The sequence below is a fragment of the Prinia subflava genome, chromosome 3 (genome assembly GCF_021018805.1).
Source record: "Prinia subflava isolate CZ2003 ecotype Zambia chromosome 3, Cam_Psub_1.2, whole genome shotgun sequence".
Classification (NCBI taxonomy): domain Eukaryota; kingdom Metazoa; phylum Chordata; class Aves; order Passeriformes; family Cisticolidae; genus Prinia; species Prinia subflava.
Window position 1 is genome coordinate 39,423,954 of NC_086249.1, and position 10,289 is coordinate 39,434,242.

Here is a 10,289-nt window from a genome sequence, read left to right on the forward strand (position 1 = left end):
GCTTGATTGGATGTGACTGAGAGATGTAATAAATGCTGCTTAGTTGAGCCACATTTTGTAAACAGAAAAAGCTATTGTGGCTTTACAAACAGATGGAGCTTTTCTGAAGTTTAATAACCAGACTTGTAAGACATGATATAAGAGTGTTACTCGATACGGTTGGAAGAGAAGTTTGTAGTACAAAATTCTACCAAGTTTTGCTATGTGTTTTGGCCGTTCCAGCTCCTTACTTCAGTTAAACACCAAGTTGCAAAATAGTATTTATCAATCTCAGACAATATGGAAGTTGGAGGAAGAATGGGGGGTGGGGAAAACCAAGTCATGAGAGGGTGAACTGGTGGGGGAGGGCCTTGGCTCATTTGAGGTTAGTTGAAGAGCTTTAACTTTAAAGAGGGTGAAGTTTCAGCATAATACTGAAATTGTTCCTCTGGTACAAAGCAACGGTTTGTCTCAGAGATTCTCATTTCCCAGAGAATTGTAACTCATCAGATTTTTAGCTTCTGTTTAAAATACATTCCTCACTGTGAAGAATGTTTTTTTTAAACCTTTAAATTAAAATGTGATCTGCTCAGGTGCAAAAGTGATATATTCTTAGTGAGGTCATTGTGAAAATAGATCTGTAGATATTCCTGTAGGTAAAATAAGTTGGATATAACTCTGACTTAGCAGTGACAGCTTCTCATTCACCATTTCCCTTGCTCAGATCTCGGCGAACAGCACTCGCCGTGCGCGATGGCACACAAAACTGGGATTTCATCGGGATCCCAGGCCCTTCCCTTTGCCTCTGTCATCGCTTTACAGTGAGGGGGGTGCAGTGGGCTGTATTGACGTGGTTATCCAGAGAACTTACCCTATTCAGGTATGGTGTAAGTATTTTATGAATCTAACAGGGTTCTGTGAGATCTCAATTATATTAATTAATTGCCATATCATTTCTCAAATCAGAAATATAGAGAGCTAAGTGGTTTTTTAAGACATCATTATGCGTAAAATAAACAGGAGTGGTTCTTGCATTGTACATTCATTCAGTATTTCAGGACTGGAGTATCCTGCTGTAAGAAGAATTTGAGTTTGTGTTCAGTATCTTTTGGTTGGCTTTGCTTTCAGCTTCAAAAAGCCAGAAATAATTGAATTTCAATTCTGTACTCTAAAAAACACGGCACTTGTTTAATTATTAACATATTAACAAAAAGTTACATATTTCTAAGCACTGGTAGGATTACTTTTTTTACATGTAGCTGACTGTATTGTGTAAATTCTATATTACTGAAAATACAGTGTGTAATTATGGTGTAAAAATAGAGTTAAGATCTTTTAAATATCACTTGATATCCAGACATTTTAAATACTGCAGTCAGACTTAAGTGCAACTAATTGGTTTATAACAATACCAGACACAAAGAGAAACAGTATTTCTGTTAGTAATCAATCTTTTTAATGTAAACAGTTTAATCAGGACACAACATCCATATTTTATTGACTTTTCTCAGAGCAGGTTATACTTGGCATGTATGTCTAGGATTCTTTTTTCATTGCCTTCTTTCTAAGGTATATTATTGTTGGTGGTTGTAGAATGAATTGTGTGAAGGTACTAGGAACATAAAGAAAGGCAAGCTGGGTAGAATGCAGTCTGGTGTGGTTTTAAGCATTGAGTTTGATGGTTTGTATCTTAATGTATCTACCACTGGGATGCATTCATGGTCTTAATTATAACACTGATACCCACTACTTGAAGCTGTGTTTTCTTCAGCTGGGTTTGGATGGTCTGGGTTTGGATACTGCTCCAGTCTGTGTGTCTTTGACAAGTTACTAACCAGTGCTCTGGGATTTTTGCCTTTTATCTGGCAGAACATAAGCTCTGCTGCCTGTTCATTTTTAAAGCATTTTTCCTTAACAATGAGTATGAAAGAGAAGCTAGATAATGTTAAAAATAATTTTTAAAAAGTCTTGGTTTAGTTTTAATCTTTTTATTTCAGTGGATGGAAAAGACATCAGCTGGTTCCTACGTTTTTCGTAACAGCCGAGCTGAAGAAAGGGAAGCTGCCAAGCACGCAGAGGATCAGCAAAAGAAACTGGAAGCTCTGTTTGCAAAAATCCAAGCAGAATATGAAAAACATGAAGGTAAAGCTCTCATTCTTTCAGAACAAGTATTAAGAACAGAAAAACATTTTGATGCTTTCAGAAAAGTCTAAAGAAATTGTCAAAAATCTTCTCTGATGATAGAGAAGCAGAGATGGGATTTGGGGATTTTTTCTTAGTTGTTTTTTTTTTGCTTGTTTGTTTATATTGTTTCAGGTTTTTGCTTCCTTTGTATAAAGACCTTTTGGTACAGAATGGTTACATGCTTATTTCAATGGCTTTGGAGCTACCTAGGAAACACCTCGTGAAAGTATTGGTAGCCAGGCCACTACAAAATTATCCTTGAGACGATTCTTAGGGAAATCCTACAAAATTGTAGAATTCATAATTTCATTCCCTCCAGGGACATGACACTATAAGATTTCACCCAGGGGTGGGCACTGCTAGGTTGTATCTCAGTAGACCTGAACACCAGGACTGAGCACTGAGCGTATTTCCTCCTGAACAATTGCATGACTGTGCAGATACTGAGGTCAGTGGAGCTGCGCAGTGGGACGGGGGCTCTGGTGGCACAGGCCATGCAGAATGCTGTTACTGAATGCCCTTGGTTGGCAATCCCAGGCCACGGAGACCAGGGGAAATTCTGAAGCAAGGAAGACATACCCTTGGTGGAAGGGGATCAAGTTAGAGAACACTCAGGCAAACTGGACATATGTAAGTCCATGACTGATGAAGGAATTAACTCAGAAGTACTGAAGGAGCTGACAGATATCTGTGGGCTGCTTTTGGTCCTCTTTGAAGGAGTATTAGTTGATTGGTAGAGGTGCCTGGAGACTGGAAGAAAACAAATGTGTCTGCTGTATTCAGAAAACACAGGAAGGAGCACCCAGAAAACTGCAGGCCAGTTAGCCTTACCCTGATCCCTGAGAAGGTGATGGAACAAACAATCCTGGAAGCTGTTAACAGGCACATGAAGGACAAAAATGTGATTTGGAGTATTCAGCAAGGATTCACTCAGGGGAGGTCACGTTTAACTAACCTGACAAGGTTCTGTGATGAAATCACTGGCTGGAGCAGCTGAGGCGAGAGCAGTGCCGTTGTCTGCCTGGACTTCAGAAAGGCTTTTGACACTGTGTCCCTTAAGATCTGCAGAGAGCAGCTATGGGCTGGATGAGCAGGCTGGCAGGGGGATTGAAAACTGCCTGAACAGTAGGGCCCAGAGGGTGGTAACCAGTGGCACAGAGTCTGTTTGGAGGCCAGTAACTCCTGGTGTATGCCAGGGATGAGTGCTGGGTCTAGTCCTGTTTTAACAAATTCGTTAATGATCTGGAGAATGGGGCTGTGTACTTACAGCAGGTTTGATGCTGAAAATTTGGACAAGTGATGGATGCACTAGAGGATTGTGCTGCCATCCAGAGGGATCTTGGCAGCTGGAGATACAGGCTGACAAGAACCTCATGAAGTTCCACAAAGCAGATTGCAAATCTTGCACCTGGGGAGGAGCAGTGCCATACACCAGGACCTGCTGGGTACACCCATCTGGAAAGCAGCCTGGCAGGAAGAGCCCTGGGGGCCCTGGTGGACAAGTTGAGGATTGTTGCCAGAAGGTCTGAGAAGGTGATCCTTCCCTTCTGTTTAGCACTGGTATGGCCACACGTGGAATGCTGTGCCCATTTCTGAGCTCCTGACTACAAAAGAGACATGGACACACTGGAGATATTGCAACAAAGGGCCATAAATATGTTTAAGGAATTGGAGCATCTGGCATAGAAAATGCTGAGAGAGCTGGGACTGCTGAGCTTGGAGAAGGCTCGGGGACGTCTGATCAATGTCCTTAAATACCTGGAAGGACAGTGCAGAGAAGATGGAGCCAGGCTTCTGTCAGTGGTGTCCAGTGACAGGTCCAGAGCCAAATGGGCACAACCTGAAACACAGGAAGTTCCCTCTGGACATCGGGAAACACTTTTTCACTATGATGGTTGACTGACAGTGTTGCCTAGAGAGGCTGTGAAATCTCCATCCTTGGAGATAACTAAAGCTCACTGGACATGGTCTTGGTCAGCCTTGTGTAGAGTGGCCCTGCCTGAGCAGGGGCATTGGACCAGATGACCTCCAGATGTCCCTTCCACTTCAACCACATTGAAATTCTGTAATGGCTGACACTGTGCACCTCTGCCAGTGATTTCTAACAGTAATTCTAGCATGGACTTCTGAGTGGAAATCAGAGATGGCCTTGTAATTCTTAACTTCACTGCTGTGACACCTCGTGTGTTGTTTTATGTTTGGTAAACATGTGTACACTGGAGTCTGCTCTGTTGATGGAATGCATCAAAATTCTGGCAGCAAAGTGACTTACCTAAGGAGAGGGTAATAGTTTAATGTAAGTTAACCTGGTGTTTAGCTGATGTCCTGAGGAGGCTTCATGTGGTCACCTGCTGTCCCACATCTTGGTGTCTTTAAGACTTTTCTGCTGCATGAGAGGTAGAGGAAGTGATAGACATAAAGAAAATGTAGTCAAGTATCTATGAAGTTTTCTTGGCAGCCCATCAAATCTTCCACTCTCTTCTAAGTGCAGACACTGATAATGGCTTCCCCAAAGTTTGTATAATATTCTAATTTATGTTGTATTTAAATGAATAAGATTTCTTTTCTGCTTGTATTTTCCTGGTATGTATACACAGAGACACACATACACATCAATTCCTATACATGTGTTTTGTATTTTTATTCTGGCAAGGCCTAAGTAGTACTGTGCTTCTTACATAATTATTTCTTCCTTCACTTTAAAGTGTTTTGGTTGTACTCCACATAAAGGCTTTTTCTCAACAGAGAGAACGAGTAGAAGAACACCAAGATCACGGATAGTCACAAGACAGCAAATCCATAATTTGCAAGATGGTGCAGAACTTTATGAAGCAATTCAGAATGCATCTGATCCTGGTTATATGGAGGTAACTAGATCCTACTGGGCTAATTTTGAAAAGCTTGTGGAATAAATTAAAGTGTAGTAACTCCAGCTAAAATCGACCATTAAATTACTCTTTGGTTTTGCTGCCTTTTGATATTTTCTACAGCATGCTTATTGCTAAATAAATTAACATTAAAAATTTTGAAAAAAACTTAATGAAGGCTTGTTGTAATTGATTAATATTATCCTGGATGGCAATTTTCTCATGGTATAAAAATCCAGGATATAGCACAATTTAAAGTTAATGTTACTTGTAATTTTATGACTTTGCTTTGTCTTGCATATATGAAAACTTAATGCATCTCATCAGAGTTTCATACACATATTCATACTACTATTCACTGAATTGTTTGAGTAATTTCATCACCTTCATTCCCTGTTCCAATTAAATCACAACTTTTAAGTGTTTATGCCTTTACTAATAAAGATGCAGGTGATCAGTCTCTGCCAGTTGTTAAAAATTAAACACACGCCTTGCCTTTTGCAAGTGAGGATCCTTGGCAGTCATAAAGCCATATGGCCTGTGTCTTTATTTGATAAAATGGTATCCATGTCTGGAGCTGCATGTACAGGCTTCTGAAGGCTTGTTCAGAAAAATGATGGGTTTGATGCATTTTAGTGTAAATCATTGTGTCAGCTCACAGACAGCAGCCTGAGGAGAGGTGCAACTCTTCCTTTATCCTTACAGAAATTTCTCCTAACGTCTTCATAGGATACAGGCAAGCGTGCCTGTTATATTAAATATTCACCTTGGTTATGCACTCTCAAGCAGGCTTCTCACTAATTGTCACGTAAGAACAGTGTGCAGTGTAGAGCTCTGCACAGGCCAGAGAGCACCAGCTGAGCACCAGGTAAGACTGCTGCTTCCTGTTATTTTAATATACCTCATTTCAAGTCCTGGTAGTGTCTCAGCTGGAAATAAATTGCTTGTAACAGATGAACATTCAAGAAAGGCTATCTAAAAATCTCGACAGTGTTTTTTTGATTAATAAAAAAGATACTGAGTTCGTTTTCTCTTGGTTGCAGGGATATCTCAGTGATGACCAATTAAAAGCCTTGCAGGCTTACAGGCAGCTGATGAATGACAGGAAACAAACTCAGATGCAGGAACAATTCAAGAAGGCTTTAGAGTCAGCAAAACAGGAAGAAAATGGTTGTTACAAAAGGGACGTGTCTGCAGTATGGCGATTATATGTGGTAGACTACAGAAAGCAAAAAAACCATAAAGGTTAGTGCTTGAAAAACTATGAATAACTTTTAACTAAATGTGGTAACTGGCCAGCATAGGTAGATTTGAAGAGTTTCCCAACAGTATTTTAGCTTGCATGTTAATATTTCCAGTTTGATTCTTGGTTTAGGGCTTTTGGCTAGGAGAGAGTGTTGTAGCTTTATTTTGTTGAAAAGCCTTGCAATTGTGTGCTGCTGCCAGGAGCAGTGCTGAGTATCTGGCGGCCGCTGCCCGACGTGTGTTCCCTGCTGAAGGAAGGCGCTCGCTACAGGATCTTCCAGCTGTCAGCGTCCCAGCCCAGGGGCAGGGCAGACTCCACCACCATCCAGTTAACAGCCACAAAGAAAACTCAGTACCTGCAGCTACCTGTGAGTGCCTGAAGTGCTTAAAGGGCATCATTAAAATGTCAGTCTCCATAAGTGTGGTAAATACTGAAGTTTTGTGTTTCATCAGGTATCCCAGGAGATGCTGGTACAGATTTTCTTTCCAAGAAAGGCTCTGGAATTCACCAGTTTGTTGGATCCTTCTTTTCAGCCACCATGTGCCGAAGTGGATTTAGTCGGAGTTGTAATTTCTGTTAGCAGAACAGGTATGTTGTGGACCACATTCATGTCGTCCTATTGAAGAAGCACTGAATTCTTTATTTCAAAAGTCAGAGTTACCTTGGTGCTGTACCTGCATCTCACAGGCCTGTGAAAACCTGCTAATACAGCCCATCACAGCGACATGCTTGCAGATAAATCTGTATTTCTGAAGAAAATCTCTCTCTGCTTATTAGCTCAGGAAGTTAGTAAGGCAGGATCTAAGCTCAAAAGCAGCTTATATTTCAATATTTTTCTATTTTCATTTTTTCCATAAATGGTGGGCATAAGTTCCAACATCTGTGTTCAGCATCTGCAGAAACACCATTGTGCATGTGCATGAACTCTCTCTTTTGTGTACAGTGTCACGAAATGAGTGGAATTCAGGCACTGGAGCTCATGGACAGGGAGAGGTGGATAATCTTCTGGATAAAAAGGAAAAATTCCATAGGAGTATTGTTTTTAAAGACACAGACTTGGAGTTGTTTTCTGTAATCAGTAGTGAGCTGGTGTAGAATATGAAAGAAGAAAGAAGCATGAGGTACCTGTCACCATGCAGATGGGCTGCCATGGAGTTCTTTCAAGATCTGTGTGATGTTTTTTTGTTTTTAGTAGATCCAAATCACAGTTAACATCTTTACTTAAGGAGATGTAAAGGTTTAATTCAGACTTTTTTCCTGCTTTTAGGTTTCACTACTGTGGTATACCTATCTGATGAAAACTATAATTTAGTGGCAATAAAGATCTGGACAGATCTCAGACACTTGGCTATTGAAGATGTAGTTGTCCGCTGCTCACTCATTTCTGCAAGCAACCTTCAGTGGCAGTCTGAATTCAGATCAGAAATTCCCGTGCTGTTGGCTGGAGATCTTTCTTTATTCTCAGCCAGTCCAAAGGAAAGCCATCTTCAAGAGAAGGTTAATGAACTGAGAAGTGTGATAGAGGTAAACCAGTAGAAGTGTCATTTGATGGTTAGTTTTAGTTACTGCTGTGATGCATCATTCACCAAAAAGTCTGTTAGTATTGATAAATCTTTAAAGCAAATAATGCACATAATGCTGAATTTTGGGGGGATTTTCTGGGAGATGGAGTAAGATGTTAATGCAGTTTTCCTGGAGGATTGAATGTCTTCATTTGTTTTTTTTTTTTCCAACTCATCCAGCACTGTCTTTAGGATGTGCCACAGAATCTCTGGCTGGTGAAAGATTTTGTACCTGTCAATAGGGAATCTGCCATGGACAGAAAGTGCAGCAGTCTTCTGTGTTTTTGGTTTGAGATAAAATTTCAGTGGAATAATGATGAGAAAAGAAAGTCTTAAATGTAGGATGTGTAGTCCTTACATAGTTTGAAAGCCAACTATTCTGCATTGCAAACTCTGTTCTCCCTTACAGAACATGGCCTCCTTTTGCTCTGATGCAGAAAGTAAACTGACGAATTTGCTACGAAGAAATCTCTTGCTTACACACAGTGTAACTAAAAGATGTGGCTTGGAAAGCCCCTCTCCTTCCTGCAGCTACGCAGAGGACAAAAGTTTGGTAAGCTTCTGGTGATTAATGCTGTGTTTGTACTGGCAGTGCATGCAGTAAGGATTTCAGCAAGTGTTACAGCTGTGGTGCATGGTCTCACTTCTCAGTCCGCTTCATCCAATCTTTTCAGGGCAGTGCAAACTGATTAGAAGCTTTCTCTGTGTGTAGGTTTAGGATTATCCCCCAGGAGGAGCCATGAGATAGATTATCCTTCCTCCAAACAGTACATGAAAACGTCCCCTGTGGCTGTGTTTCCACAACATACTTTAAGTATTTTGAATTTTCTGTAAGTAAAATGAGTCATCCTTTCTTTCTAGATGATTTACTGCTTCTTTGGTCCCACTGTGAAGATTATCCAATGTGAATGTCACAGAAGGAAAAATCTTGATCTGTACATTTTTATTTCAATGCATTCTGCAGTTCCTACCTTTGTTGAGAGAATTTACTTGCTGGTCTTTTTCTAGATATTGTTTACTATTTCTAGGGTTTAAAAGGGAAGAGGCATCACCTAGTAAATGTATTTTAGTGGTCTTGACAAAAATTGATTTAAATAGTACTCAAGTTTCCCATGAAAGCTGCTGGTGGTGAGTTGCTTCTGATGTGGAGTACTGAGCACAGTCAGAACAAAATTTTTCCTGCCATGAGTTGCAAGGGAGGTGGAAACACCCTGGTGTGGTATCAGTTCCTGGAGACTAAGTTTAAGCTTATAAGGCATCCTTGTCCATTTCAGAGGGAGGACTAATGTTTAATTCTGAAAGTTTTGTTTATATAGTTAATAGACTATGAGACTTTATGTGCATTCTCAAGCTTCTGTTTGAAAGATTTGAAAGCCTGTATGCAGCATCTGTTTGTGTGTATTGTTATCTTCAAGTTTTTTGGTCTATGTTCTATCCTGGTTTTTCTTCAAATTTTTTTTCTCCTTTTTACTTATTTAACCAACCATGTGTGGAGGACATAGCAAAGGCAGTAGAAGACTTATGAGTGCTTTGATTTCTTACAATGTGGCATAGAAAAATTCCCATACAGTTTGCTTAGCTCTTAGAAACAAAATGTAAATATACAGGTAACCAGTGATTTATCAATCATCAGCACTTGGAGGAATAATATTCATCACCATCAGGAGATACCAGACTAAACTGAAATGGGATATGAATGAGGATGTAGTGTTTTATATGGGAAGGGGGGGTTCTCCCATTTTTTGGTAGTCATTTAGGAAGCTGATGAAACAGAACATTTTGTTCAACATAGAACTTCTCTTTTTACCCAGATCTCCTCTAGAATTGAGATGAAGCATCCAAGCCCTTTGTCAACTAGCACACCAAATATGAAACTTGTCACACCAGGGTCAGCAAAGACACCCTCACCTGCTGCAGTTAATGAAGACCATCTCAAAACCAGCAAAAAGAGAAAAGCTATGGACTTCCTCAGTTGCATACCTGCCCCTCCACCACTGACACCAATATGTTCAGTAATTTCTCCATCTGTTAAAAGGGCATTTCAGCCTCCAAGAAGTTTGGGTTTACAGCACAGCAAGTCACCTAAAGAGACAAATCAGAATATTGGCCGTGTCACCCCTTGCAGAAAAGTGAGAGAAACTGTCCACCTTCCTGAGAATGACCTGGTTGCCGATGAAGAACTGGCAATGATTAATACACAAGCACTTGTGAATAATTTACCAGAAGAAAAGAAGGTGGATTATGTAAATGAAAACAGAAGTGCAACAGCTACTACTTCATCTGGTGATCTTTCATCCAGAAATAGTTCCAAGTCTACTGGGGAAGCAAATAACTCATCAAAAACAGTTCTGAAGTAGCTGAGGCTCTTCAGAAGAACCCAAAGGAACCTGAGGACTCATTACCAGCCCACAGAATGCTACAAAGACCAAAATCCCAAAAATGCTGCTAATG

General features: G+C 40.4%; 1 protein-coding gene across 1 annotated transcript in view; it reads left to right on the forward strand.

Moving 5' to 3' along the window:
* Positions 1-10,287, forward strand: part of BRCA2 (BRCA2 DNA repair associated) — a 32,687-nt gene extending 22,400 nt beyond the window's left edge. The window contains 10 exon segments of the mRNA XM_063393437.1: positions 704-859; positions 1,977-2,121; positions 4,909-5,030; positions 6,074-6,275; positions 6,477-6,643; positions 6,729-6,864; positions 7,544-7,800; positions 8,248-8,391; positions 9,650-10,172; positions 10,175-10,287. Coding sequence (XP_063249507.1) covers positions 704-859; positions 1,977-2,121; positions 4,909-5,030; positions 6,074-6,275; positions 6,477-6,643; positions 6,729-6,864; positions 7,544-7,800; positions 8,248-8,391; positions 9,650-10,172; positions 10,175-10,287 — 1,965 coding nt within the window.
* Positions 10,288-10,289: the final 2 nt, after the last annotated feature.